This window comes from Equus caballus, chromosome 11 (assembly GCF_041296265.1).
Source record: "Equus caballus isolate H_3958 breed thoroughbred chromosome 11, TB-T2T, whole genome shotgun sequence".
Taxonomy (NCBI): Eukaryota; Metazoa; Chordata; class Mammalia; order Perissodactyla; family Equidae; genus Equus; species Equus caballus.
The window spans coordinates 4,147,922-4,161,489 of record NC_091694.1 but is presented as its reverse complement, the minus strand read 5'-3'; the positions used below and the strand labels follow the sequence as shown (position 1 = coordinate 4,161,489).

The 13,568-nt window shown below is 55.5% G+C and overlaps 1 protein-coding gene across 3 annotated transcripts in view; it reads right to left on the bottom strand.

The window, feature by feature from the left end:
- Positions 1–13,568, bottom strand: part of DNAH17 (dynein axonemal heavy chain 17) — a 110,733-nt gene that overhangs the window by 9,548 nt on the left and 87,617 nt on the right. For 2 of the 3 annotated variants that reach the window (XM_070225874.1, XM_023651905.2), the window contains 9 exons: positions 12,082–12,286; positions 11,332–11,496; positions 10,894–11,034; positions 10,477–10,647; positions 9,571–9,693; positions 8,734–8,927; positions 5,417–5,565; positions 4,158–4,285; positions 3,112–3,339 (listed from right to left, as the gene is read on the bottom strand). In XM_070225874.1, the coding sequence (XP_070081975.1) occupies positions 3,112–3,339; positions 4,158–4,285; positions 5,417–5,565; positions 8,734–8,927; positions 9,571–9,693; positions 10,477–10,647; positions 10,894–11,034; positions 11,332–11,496; positions 12,082–12,286 (1,504 nt within the window). The remainder of the gene's footprint in view (positions 1–3,111; positions 3,340–4,157; positions 4,286–5,416; positions 5,566–8,733; positions 8,928–9,570; positions 9,694–10,476; positions 10,648–10,893; positions 11,035–11,331; positions 11,497–12,081; positions 12,287–13,568) is intronic. The other variant, XR_011422768.1, reaches the window with a different exon arrangement.

Here is a 13,568-nt window from a genome sequence, read left to right as displayed (position 1 = left end):
AAATCAAATTATTGATACTACTTTTTTTCTCTTGCTGACGAAGATTCGCCCTGAGCTAACGTCTGTGCCGGTCTTCCTCTACTTTGTATTTGGGATGCCACCACAGTGTGGCTGATGATTGGTATAGGTCCATGCCTGGGGTCCAAACCCGCGAACCGGGGCCGCCAAAGCCGTGTGTGCCCAACTTAACCACCACACCATGAGGCTGGCTCCTCAATACTACTTCTTAATAAAATATTCCCCAATACAGGACACTTCAAGACTCCTTTAGTGAGACATAATGTTCCTTTGCAATTATCAACATTCCTCATCGTTTACGTACAAACAGTATCCCAGACTCTAAGAACACCCCATAAAGCCTCCCTAGGAGGGGAGAGGTGCCTAGTAACCCTGCCTTTACGTGGCCCCATGGAAAGGCACACCCAGCCCCGATTCCGAATCACAGGTCTGTGGCTTTGTGAGATTTTACTGATGAGGCTTTGCGAAGTGGGTGGCTCCTGAACACAAGGAGCTTCTGGAAGCTAAGCTGTGCTCTGTCTCATCCACTCGGCGCTGACTGTGAGTGCCCCTGGGCCAGGATCTCTGCTGCAGGCACAGGGGCCAGAAAGCTGGACGAGGGGACAGACATCCATGAAATGGTCACGGTGGTGAAAAGTGCCAGGAAAAAAACCCCACCGGTTTATTGAGAGAGGGGCCTGTCCTGACTTCCATGGAGGCCCGGACAAGGTCTGGGCAGATGTCCAGCTGGAGGCACAGATGGGGGGCTCTGTTACCCCAACATTCCCTCCAGGTTCTTCCCCACTGCCTGTCATGGAGATGGCACGATGGCCTGTGGGCCTGGGAGATGGGCCTGGCTCGTCCCTTCCAGACATCGGCTTGCAGTGAAGGCGTGGAGACCAAAAGAGAAGATGGCCCGAGGGAGAAACTCGCCAGCCCCTGAGAATGAGGGAAAGCCTGGTGTCTGCCTCCAGAGAGTTCTCACTGGTTGGATCGCTGGTCCTCAACCTCCTGGGCCTCTGGGCTATGGGGTCACAGATGTGTCGGAGGACAGCCTGGGTAGTCCCAGCCACCACCGCCTCTTCCTGTGACAGCTCCATGAAGGCAACGGGCCCCACACTTATGAGGGTCCGCTTGGGAGGCAGTGGGGCCCAGCCTTCTTGGGGCCTCCCCTCCAGTCTTTTCAGATGCCTCGGGTGCTGGACCAAGTCAGGGAGCACTTCTGCGAGTCCTGGCCACATACCCTGGTGCCCATCCTCACCAGCAGCTCCGCCTCGTGCCTGCGTGACAGCAACTACTCTTCCCCCACTCCTCCCTACAGCCCTTCCCCAGTGCCCATGGCCCCCCAGGGGCCGCTGCTTGCCCCATTTGGGCTCTACTCTGCCTGGGGAGCAGCTCTCTGGGTCTCCAAGGCCCTGGCATACTCTCTTCTTTGCCTCTTGGCCCTGGCTACCCCCTGCTGGCCCTCTGTCTCAGCTGACTGCCTCGGCACGCCTTCCCAGCCAGGACTGGCTTCGGTGCCGCTCTGTGTGCTGACTGGTGCCGGCTCCATACTCCTGCCTGCCTCGCCACCCACCCCTGTCTAGCACGGGCTGATTCTTCAGCAGAGTGCAGCAACCAGGGAAAACATCACGCGCCTGGATTTACAGCTATGTCAAATTGCTCCCCAGAGTCCAGAGTCACTGGACGCCTCTTCTTAGTTTCCATACTGATCTTGTTAGAGGTGGCAGCAAACAGCTCCTGGGCCCCACAGTGTGAGCAGCATCCCCCTGGGTCCCTGTGTGTTATCACACTGCGTTTCTATTCCTGTGGCCGCGTCCACGTCCCTCACTAGTCTGCAGGCCAGCCACCTGCATAGCGACCTTGTTCAGCGTTCTGTCCCTGTGCCGACAGAGTCCTGGGTGCACAGCATTTGCTGTTTGGAGGAAGGGGTGAGTGACCCATTGGGAATGTCTGTTCCCCTGCTTTCAGCTCTCTGTGACTTCACACTCTGACCTTGGTGGGTCCTTTAAAAGCCAGAGGGAGTTGTTAGTTGATGACTCAGATATTTTCATATAAGCTTTTCTTTATATATTAAATAAATCAGATATAGAAGTTATGGATTCTTGGCACAATGTACTCCATAACTAGATCTTTGTTAGTTGTTATCAGAGGATATGTTTCTGCCTCAAAAGGTTTTAGACTCCAATTGGGAGGTCAACTGTGTGCACCCAGAAAGTTCTAGTACAGAACAGAAGATGGTCAGGTGCCGAAAGAATGAATGCAGATGCCAGAGGTTTGCAGAAGGGAGCACGGATGTGAGGGAGGACTCCAGAGAAGGGGCGGCTTGGGGGCTGTGAGTTTGGACAGGAGGGAGGATGCACGTGAACGAGGTCCTGGGCAGAAGAGGGAGTGGACAGACCCTCACAGGCCAGGCAGGCCGAGGCCGCCACAGCCTGTCCTGGAGTGCAGGTCGCCCGGTCGTGTTTTTGCAGCGTTCCTACGGAAGGCGGGGAGGTGGGGGGGCCAGCGTGGGGAGGGAGGGAGACCTGGGCATGGCCAGACACAGAGCCCAGCGAGGCCAACCTTACTTCTCCCGTCCGTCACCCATCGCCCTCCAGCTGTGGGGGCTGCAGCCCCACCCATCAGCAGTTGGCCTACCCACCGCGTCACACCTCAGGGGAGTGAGAGCAGGGACCAGGGAGGCCCTGCGGCCCCAGCAAAGCTGACTGGCAGTCAGGGAACCACCCTTGGGAGCTTGGCCCCTTCCTAAGGTGCTCGGACAACCAGGGACCCAGACCGCATTTGCCTGTGCTGACTTGCAGGTCATGAAACTGATTAAAAATACGCTTTTTTGCTTTATAAAGGTGTATGTGATGGATACTCCTGTAGCACTTTAAATTGGTTGCGTTTTGTGTGCAGTCTTTCAGGAGTATATTGATTTTGCCATGCAAGGTGTGTGCGTGTGTGTGTGTGTGTGTGTGTGTGTGTTGCGGATGGAGCGGATGGGTGAGAACCAGCATGGAGTCTGGTGCTCAGTTTTGCGGGCCCAGAGACTCCATTTGGTCTGGGTCATGAAGGTTGCTCAGACTCGGGGACTGACGCTGGGCACGCGCAGAGGGGAAGCCGCCCTACCTGGGTGAAGAGGTCCAGGGCCTTGTGCAGGTTGGCGTACATGCCCGTGGGCGGCTCGTTGGTGATTTTGATGGCGTTCTCCAGGATACCCTGGGGGATGATGTGGGACTCGGGGCTGGGGGCGGGCTCGGCGCTGATGAACACGCGGTAGTCCTCATGGCTGCCTGTGCTGTACCGCTCCACCTTCTTGTCCAGGGTGCTTAGCCACCGGGCCACCAGGTGGATGTTCTACAGCAAAGACCAGGACTTAGCGCCCACTCACTCCTTCCCTGCCCTGAGTCCACAAGGATGGGTTACTCGGCCGTGTCCCCTGGTGGGGCAGGGCAGGGCTCTTCCTGTCAGCACCCGTACTCCCCACCCTGCCCTCCACCCTGGCGGGGGCGCTGGACATGCTGGATAACTAAGCAACTGAACTTGTGCTCATTCATCCAAGCCCTCCACTCATGGCAAGTCCTTCCCGCCCTCCACTGCATAAGGCTGAGATTTTGTGATCCCTGCCCCTCCTCTGAGAAGTCTGGGGAAAAGGAAATGACTTGAAGCCAAGGTCTCCACCTGGGACCAGGCTAGGCCCTGTGCATTGAGGTCAGCCCCCCGTGGGGTCTGTGGAAGCTGGGCTGGCCGGCCAGCCTGCAGGTGCTTGTGGGGCAAGTGGGGATCTAGGGGGGCCGTGGTGCTAGGGTTCGCCCGAGACGTGGAGAGAGCGCCTCCTGGGCTGTTGTCGCTTCCCCCCTTGAGGGGAGGCTGGGGGTGCTTCTGTCCACTCAGGGCTTTTTGTCATTTAAATAGTATCTCTCTAGGGGTTCTCTGGCATAAAGCCCAGTGTCTCTCTCACCGCTGTGGAGTCCCTCTCGTCTGAGCAGTCCTGATGCCCCACGCCTCCCAGCTCACCCAGGCAGAGCCTCCTGCCTCCTCCGTGGGTGGCGGGCTTCCCAGCCACGTTTGTGAATGCAAGTCCCACAACCTGCTTTCTTGCCGGCCTTCAGGCCAATCCCCAGGCCACCTCAGTGGGGGGAGCCCCCACCCTAGAGGCGCAGGCACCCCTGTACCTGCAGAATGACCCAGTGTCCCCTCTCTGCAGCCACATCCAGAGCATTCTCAGCCACCACCTCCTGTCCCTGCCCCAGGGACACGTTGTGGAGTTTCCCATTGTCTATGGTAAATCCCAATTTTTTCCCTAAAGGAAAAGAAAAACAGGAAAAGCACGGGGTGATTGAATGACAAAGGCTGAGGCACCGTGATCCACAGCTGGGAATTCCACACTTTCCCCGTTTTTTTACTGTGGTAAAATGCACATAATGTCAAATTTACCATTTAAAAAACCATCTTAATGCCTACAATTCAGTGACATTTAATACATTCACAATGCTGTGCAACCATCTATGTGGTTCCAGGACACTTTCATCACCCCAGAAGGAAATCCCGTACCCATTGAAGAGTCGCCCTCCATCCCTCTCCCCCCAGCCCTGGCAGCCGCTAATCTGCCTTCTGTGTGTGGATTTACCTATTCTGGTTAGTGCAGATAAACAGAATCATCTAATGGGGGAGCCTTTGTGTCTGGCTTCTTCCCCTTGGCATCATGTTTTCAAGGTTCACCCGTGTTGTAGCATGTGGCAGCACTTCATTCCTTTTTTTTTATTATTGTGGTAACGGTGGTTTATAACATTATATAGATTTCGGGTGTACATCATGATATTTTGATTTCTGTGTAGATTACATCATGTTCACCACCCAAAGACTAATTACCATCCCTCACCACACACGTGTGCATAATCACCCCTTTCACCCTCCTCCCTCCCCCTTCCCCTCTGGTGACCACAATCCAATCTCTGTCTCTACAGGATTGTTTGTTGTTGTCACTTCATTCCTTTCTATGGCTGAATAATATTCCATTGTGTGGAGAGACCTTATCTCATTTATGCGTTCATCTGCTGATGGACACGTGGGCTGTATCTGCCTTTGGGCTGTTCTGAATGAACCGCGCTTGTTTGAACACCTCTTCTCAGTTCTTTGAGTGTATATCCAGGAGTGGACTTGCTGGGTCCTATGGTAATATACGTGTAACTTACTGAGGACCCACCACACTGCTCTCCAGAGCAGCTGCACCATTTTACATTCCCACCAGCAATGTACAAGGGCTCCAATTTCTCCACATCCTCCCAACACTTGTCATTTTCTATGTTTTTGATAATAACCACCTCACAGGTGTCAAGTGGCAGCTCACTGTGGTTTTGATTTGCATCTCCTGATGACCAATGACGTTGACATATGTCCCTTTCTGAGGCCATCGCTTGCGGGCTACACTTACCCAGGGCTTCCACGTCTTTCAAGGGGTCAACTCCCGGGGAAAGGATGAAGAAGATTGGAGTGGAGGGGCTGCTCTCCTCGTAGGACTTGGAAAACTCAACGCTCCGGCCCTCCACAAACTTGCTGCCCATCTTCTCCTCCACGAAGTTCCTGGGGGAGACGCGCTTAGTCAGACCGCAGGGGGAGGGGGCCGGTGGGCTGTGACCCAGGGGCAAGCGTTGTTTCCCTGGTGGACTTTCTTAAGCAGGGAAAGGTCTCTGGCCAGAAAGCGAGGTCTTTACAGGGGCTTTCCCCTGTGCACAGGAAGGCTGGCGGGGGGCGGGGGGTGCCTCCCACCCTGGCGGTGTTTGCTCCTGCTGGAACCTGCAATGCACTTGTCCTCGGAGCCGCCTAGTACAGACAAGTGAGAGGGGGCCTCCACGAGCTGAGGCTGCCCGTTTTCAGAGGCGCACAGGTCAACTGGGAAGGAACACTGGCTGCAATGGGGCCATGATGGGCCACAATTCAGGACGTTCTAGGAGACCAGGCCCCAGCACCAGGCAGCCGCGGATGCTCAGGGCCCTCGATGCTCCCAGTGAGGGGGTCAGTTTCTAGCAATTCCCTGTTTCCCACACGCTTCGTATCTGCTGTGCAGACAAGGGCAGCAAGAAGGAGCAGAACATAGATTGGTCCCTGTGTCCCGGCGATCTCCCCCAACTGGGGAGTTTGAGGAGGAAGGAAGTGTCATGAGAGCCATTCTGGTGAGTTTCAAGGACCACAAAGCATGGGTCATCAGAAAAATCAGAGAAAATAAAAAACGACTTTCCATAAGCACCTCTCTTTACATAAAGGCCTCTCTGTTCCGAGCCCCAGACTCTCCATTTTGAGCCCCATGAGCCTGGGGTTAGTCGAGGCCCCTGTTCTGGGAGATCTAGCATTGTTCATGGTGACCTTGGATCTCGGCTCCGTTCCCCGCTCCCTTGACCACAGATGGCTGAGTTTACTACATTCTGAAGGGATCAGAGGAGCTAAAGCTGGGAAGATTGTACCGTCCAGCCCAGTCTGACGGGAGGCCCCGGCGCAGCACGCCAGGCAGAGCTCGTGCATCCTCCGCGGCTGGCTGAGTGCTCTGAGCATCTTGTGAGCCCTTCAGGGGGACCTGTTCCCTTAGAGCCCCTCCTTCCCTCTGATTCAACGGAGAGTCTGCCAGCTGGAGCCAGGCGGGCCTTCCCACTCCCTCGGGACTTTCTGGGGACACCTTTATCCGTTGTTCATCCTCTGCTCTGGCCTTCATGGCTTCTGTAGTTTCCTGAACCGATGCTGACTACAGGCCGGGGGTGGGATGCTGTTCCTGATGACCTCCAGTGGTATTCCGTTCCTGCCTTGGGAACTGACTCAGAATGTAGGTGTTGGGATCCTTGTCCAGGAAGGACTTCTAGAATGTACCAAGTCACCAGCTCACTAAATCACTGTTGCTAATGATGTTGCCAGGCCACATGGTCATTCTCTGCGAATGAATTGATGCAGGAGAGTGTGTGGCTGGTTCCAGGCGGGCTGCACCAGTCCTAGCGCTGTGTCCTTGGCACCGGAGTGCTGGAGCCAGCTCCCAGGGGTCAACCCGGGGGGCAGCATTTACACCACGGAAACTGGCAAGTGTGCAAACCAGGGCCTTTTTTCGGAGAGCCAGTTTGCCAGCACACCGCCCCACTGTGGGCGATTTACCCCCCTCTCTGGGCCTGTGAACTGGGAGTGGTGGAAGAGGCTGCCTCCAGGCATTGTTGGAGGGGCCCTGTGAGTTAACACAGGCAGGACATTGTGAGCGTGCCCTTGATGAGTTTGCTGTTACTGTTCGCTGTCCATGGGAATTTCCTTGCATTGAAGCTACACTCCTCTATATAATTAGGAAGGTAAATCTGCTGTCCTCAACATTACACAAATGTCACGGGCCGTGATTTGGGTTCCCCTGATGTTTGGGTCTCCCACCGCTGCTAGGCGCACGCAGTCTGTGTTCATTTCCTTCCTCTCCATCACCAGTGTGCTTTCACGTGTGTTATCTTGGGATTCTCAGAAGCGCTCTGGAGGCGGCTGGTGTGGACCCCCCAAAGTACTCAGCTCCCCAATCAGGCGGTGTTCCCGCTGCAATGGTCGGGTGCCCTTCACTCAGCCCTCCCAAACTTTGTCCCACCTTCTGCCAACGCCGAGTCCAGGACGCTGGCCTGCTTTCTCTGGGACCAGCATGACTCTCCTACTTCTGCTTTCACTTCACCCCCTTCCTCCCCTCCCGCCCCATAACCCCTCCCAGTCCCTTTCCTCTTCGATCCCAGGAAGACAAAGCAAAACAGAAAGGTCTGTGAATAACCGAGGGGTGTGAGTCAGGCCTCCACTTGGCCGGAGGGGAATTCTATTAGGGACGTGGGCGTCTTTTGGGAAATCAGGCTGCTTTCAGGCTACCGGGACAAATAAAAAGCAAAGACCTCAAAGGACTCACAGCCCCTCCGAGAATGGGCCTGGGCTCGTTTCACTGTGGACTCCGTCCTCCCTCCTGTGGCAGCTCCGTCCTCAGCTGGGGGGTCAGGAGGGGCCGAATTCTCTCCACTCCAGAAGATGGATGACCTCACAGACGTCTACCCTGGGGACCCTGAGCATTGGATACGTGACGTAGCTATTCCTGGAGTCCTGTGCAGTGACAGGCCCAGCGGGGGAGTGACAGGAACGGGGAGCTCAAAGGCCTTGGTGATTAGTTTTCCAGTCAAGGAGGGGTTTCAGGTCCAGAGAAACTGTTCATGAAATTAGAACAGTTCTCTTTGCAAACGAGGCCAAACTGACAAAACTAAAAGATTTACTTTAAATTTAGCCATTGAGGGCACGGAAGTCCTCAAATGCTGATGGCTTTGCCATTGTTTTCTCCCCACAACATCCTAAAAGGACTCTGTTTGTGTGGCCACGGAGGTCATGAATGCCCATCCTTTTTTTTTTTTTTTTTTTTTAAATCTTGGAGGCTCACTTGGGGAGTCTTGTTTTCCCATCATTTATCCCGGGGTATCCCTCCTCAATTAGGTTAGTGCGAGGCGAAGGGTCCCTCTAACCACCTTCTGAAACACTGAGAGCTAAGGAGAACTCAGAAATGGAATCGGCAGAGTAGAATCCCGCCTCTGTCCCCCAAGAACGACATGGGCCATGCCTCGATGCCTCTGAGCCTCATTTTCTCCCTCTGTGAAATGGGGAGAAGGATGTCCACAGGGTGCCTCACCCCGTGGTGGTGGCCAAAATTGCACACCTGTTGCCTTGGCGAGGGCCGGGACAGGGACACCCAGGCCCCGGGAGGGCGGGGACACTCACTTGACGGCGTAGGTCATGCGGTCCGGCCTCATGCACCTCACCATGCAGAGCTTCTGCAAAGCCGTCTTGTTCTTCCACTCCTTGGGGAAGATTTCCTTCTCTGGGGCTTCCGACTCCACAAGCTTCTTCCACCGCTTGGCCGATCCCTCAATGTCATTATCCAGGTTTTTGAACTCATCCATCTCCGAGAGGGCCTGGGGGCAGACAACCCTTCCAGCTCTCCCCAGGTTCCACCGGGCTCCTCCCCTGAACGTTCCTTAGGAGGAGCCCAGGGCCCTGATGAAACAGTGAGCTGCTGGTGTCAACTGCACCACGGCCAAACCAGAGAAGCAGCTGGGAACCTGGGAGGGAGGGGTCTAATCTGGGGACGTGACTCTGGGCTGCTCCTCAAGAGGGCTCTGGAATGGAGGCCATTCTCGTCTCAGGGGACCACCTCTTCAGGTCTCGTTGAACTGAGACCTTGAAACCTTGGGACATGAGGGCTCCTAAGTGTGATGTCCAAGATCGGAGGAATAACCTTTACACTGAACTTTCCTGGAAATGGGAGGTGAGGGGAGCAGCGGAGGGCTGACTTCTGGACGCGCCCTGGGGCCTGTCTTGGGGCTCAGCTTGCCTCGTGCAGGGACCGTGCAGGCCATAATGTACGGTGTTGCATTCGAGGAGGAAAGCAGAGTGCCCCGAGAGCTGGCAGGCAGCACATCGCTCCCGGCCCTACCTCAGGGCGCCCTTGTTTTACTGAATGTCATGGCCAGTAGCACCTTGTAAACATCCCCAGCTCGAGCAGGAAGGGCCCAGCCTCGGGGAGAGAGCACACAGCATTCAAGTGTGAACACCGACCTTGATGCCTCCCCATCCCTGGTGCTGCAGGAAGTCCACTGGCGACACGACCCCGGCCTTGAAAGGGAACCGCAGGAGGAAATCCAGCTCGACTGGGTTCAGCTCCTTCTTCATGGACAAGACCTGGGGGACAGGGGCTGCTTAGATGTCGTCCCACAGTAGTGGGGCGGGCGGCCAACAGCCCTTTGGCAGGAGCCTGTCACCGGCGCTGGATGGATGTCGAGGAGCTCACACCGCCCCTGCAGGGGAAGCACCGTCCTGCCCCTTTGGGTCGGGGCAAAACTTGGTCTTCACGTTTTTTTTTTAAATTGTGGTAAAATACACATAACATAAAATTTACCGTTTTAACCCTATTGAAGTACACAATCCAGTGGCATTTAGTACGTTCACGCTGTTGTACAACCATCACTTCCATCTATATCCAGAACAATTTCATCACCCCAAAGGGCAGTCTCTCCCCATTCCTACCCCCCAGCCCCTGGCGACCACCAATCTACTTCTCGCTATAGGCGTGCCTGTTCTGGCTACTTCATATGAACGGAATCATACAATGCGTGGCTTTTCGTATCTGGTTTCTTTCGCTTAGCATGTTTTCAGGGCTCATCCATGTTGTCGTATGTGTCAGCACTTCATTCCGTTTTATGGCCAAATAATGTCCCCGTGCGTGGAGAGACCACGTCTGGTTTATCCATTCATTAGCTGATGGACACGTGGGCTGTTCCCACCTGTTGGCGATTGTGAACGGTGCTGCTGTGAGTGTTTGTGTACAGGCGTTTGTGTGAACGCCTGTTTTCAATTCCTTTGTGTGTCTCAATGTTCTGGGTCATATTCAGTGTCACCTTGTCACTTGTGCACGCCAGCCCCCAGGGGTCCCCGACCACACTCAGTGGCCTGGCTAGACGTTACCTGAAACGTAACCTGTGCCAGGAAGATGAGTTTGTCTCGCTCGAAGAGCCCGCGGGCCGTGTACATGTAGACGGAATAGGTGATCTCGTCCGTCAGGTTGATCACGCGCTGTTTCACTTCCTCGGCGGGGATGGTCCTCTGGATGGCCTTCTCAAACACCACGTTGAAGGCCTGGGGAAGGGGCACGGGGCGCATGGCGGCTTGCAGGGCTGGGCTCTGGTTTGTTTCTCTTGGGGGCGGAGATCTGGGGGCACCAGGGGGAGAGCCCCTCCCTGGGGTGCTGGCGCTGGACAGATCCTGTCCCCTGGCTTCGTCTCCTCACCCCCATCTGCCCTCAGAGGGTGAACAGGCACCACCCCAATGGTTGGGGCGTCGCGGATGCCAGGCGCCCCGACCAGGAGCCAGACGCGGCCAGACCTTGAGCGAGAACTGGTAGATGGGGTTGATCTTGCTGAGGTCGTTCAGGATGAAGTACAGTAGGGACGCCCTCTCCGCAGCCGGCCGGTAGTTCTCTCTCGCCTCATTGATTTTCACTTCGGTGATTTTCGCCTCTTGCACCTGGAAACAAACAAAAGGGGTTTGAGTGAAACCAGCAGGTGGTCAAAGCCAGTGAGCAGATGGGCCCACGTTGTCCAGAGCCCTTGGCTCCCTCGGAAGCTGTCTGGGAGGACTGCCGGCAGATAGCCGGAGGCTGGATGGGGACCGCTGCCCCTTCTCCCTGCCCCCAGATGCCCTCGTGCGACTGTGGCTTCTCTTCTCAGTGACCATTGGAGGAAGCCCCTCTCAGCCCAGCTGCCGGTCCCCATGTGCTCTGGCCGGGGGCTCAAGGGGGCGGCCCGGGAGATGGTTTCCCACCTTCTCCTCGATCTCGCTGGCCGTGTGTTTGGTGGTCTCCAGGTTCTCCACCAAGGCAGTGTCTCCCAGAAAGTTCCCCGATGCGGCCGACAGACGGGCCAGCAGAGAGTCTTCCAGCTCTTTCAGTACAATCTTAAACTCGTTTTGGGACTTGGTGAGGTTCGCCTGCAGGAGCAGAGACCCAGGAAGGGAGATCAGCCATTGGCACCACCTGGCTGCACAGCTGGGCGCTCGGGGCCTCTCCGCAGCTTAGCCAAGGCCCCGGGACTCGGACAAGAGAAACACGTCCAGCCTGAAAGGCAGCGGCAGAAGTGGGCACCCCAGAGCAGTGCAGGCCCTGCTCCTGGCCTCTGTGGCTGCCTGTCATCAGCAACCGTGTGGCAAGGGCTTGGGGACCGAGGGGGAAGCGTGGGGCCTGGGACCCCTCTGAGCCCCCATGAGTAGCTAAGACAGAGTGAAGGAAGTGGCCAGCGCGCAGGGCCGAGAAGTCAAGACGACTCTCATGGGGCAGCAGTTTGGTGCCTTAGGGCCGCCCGGGCGCCGCTGGGACTCTCTCTTTCGGTGAAGCGGTCATTTGATTTAGAATTAGCTTTGGGAGGTAGCACGGAAGAAGAGTGACTCATTCTGTTGTGCAAAATACATTCAGTGCAACATCCCCACTGGGTCAGGGAACCTCACGGTGACCCGCTGCCCTTCTGTCCCTGAGCCGGACAGCTCTGTGCCGCGTGTGGCGACGTCAGGCCGCATTACCTTCAGCTGCTCAAGGTCCGGGCGCTCTTTGGCCACCACGGCGGCCAGGAGCTGGTCCTCAAGCCCGTCCCTGGTGACCAGGAAGTTGATCAGGGTGCACTGGGCCTGCATCTCGGGCTTGTAGTGGGGGTTGAAGTACTTGGTGTGCAGGATCAGGCGGAACTTGGGGTGGTACTCCACCTCCTTGTCGCCGATCTTAATGAACCTGGCCGTCAGGGGAGGAAGGGATTAGAGGGGGTCCTGACGACCAGCGACAGCAACACAAACACAGACCACCTTTCACACCAGCCTGGCCGCCTGTCCCCAGGCCAAGCTGCTCTCTTGAGCCCCTCTTTGGTCACTGGGAAAGGACTGTGACTTTCCTCGCTCTAATCCTCTTCTCTGGCCTGTGACCCAGCCCTTCCAGAAGACGCACCTGCTCTTTCTCCCGCTGCTTTGTTCTGATCTTTGGAGTAATGTTGACTCGATTCTGGCTGCACGTCATACTCACCTGGGGAGCCTTTACAGAAATCCTCTGCCTGGGTTCAGCCCCACAGCCATTAACATCAGAAAGACACCGACATCCCAATTCAGAATGCCAGTACATTCCGGAAGCTCCCCCGGTGAATCTGATGAGCAGCCAGGGCCAACCCGGGTCTGCTGATCCACTGTGGGGGGTCTCTTCTCTCTGGCTCCCTGCTCTCATCTCTCTTCTTTCTGATCGAGCTCACTTTTGGGGCCTCACTTCTCCCCTTGGGTATCACCAGTCCTGCCAGGCCCTTCTCAGAGCCCAGGACATCCGTGTGCTTATTTGCCACCTCTGTTCTGGGCTCCTGCACGCACCCCTGCATTTAAAAGCGGCTCAGATCAACTCTGATGTTTACATTTTTAAAGTTAATTTTTTTATATTAGAAAAGCAATACAAGCTCAGTGCATCGGCCAGTAAACGGATAAACACAACATGGCACACCCAGAACATGGACTATATCCAGCCATAGAAGGGACGAAGCACGGACACACGCTATGCACGGATGAACCTCGAAAACACTCCGCTCAGTAAAAGCAGACACAAGAAGGCACTTGTCGTGTGACTGCATTGATGGGAAATGTCCAGAAAGGCAAATCCATGGTGACAGAGAGCAGATCGGTGGGTGCCAGGGCCTGGCGGTGGCAGGGAATGGAGAGGGACTGCTTAGTGAGTATGGGGTTTCCTTTTGGGGTGATGAAAGTGTTTTGGAACCAGATGGAGGTGGTGGTTGCACAGCCCGTGAGTGTACGAAATTCCACTGAACTGTTCAGTTTCAAATGGTTGATTTTATGTTATGTGAATTTCACCTGAATAAAAAAATTAGTAATATAGGCTTGAGATTTGCAAAATGCATCAAAAGAGAAAGAAGAAAACCATGATCATTAAGGATCGCCATCTGTAGGTAATCACTAATAAAATATTGGGGAGGACATTCCTAACTGAGGTGTGGCCCCACAATCTCTCCCCTGGTAGCCGGGGG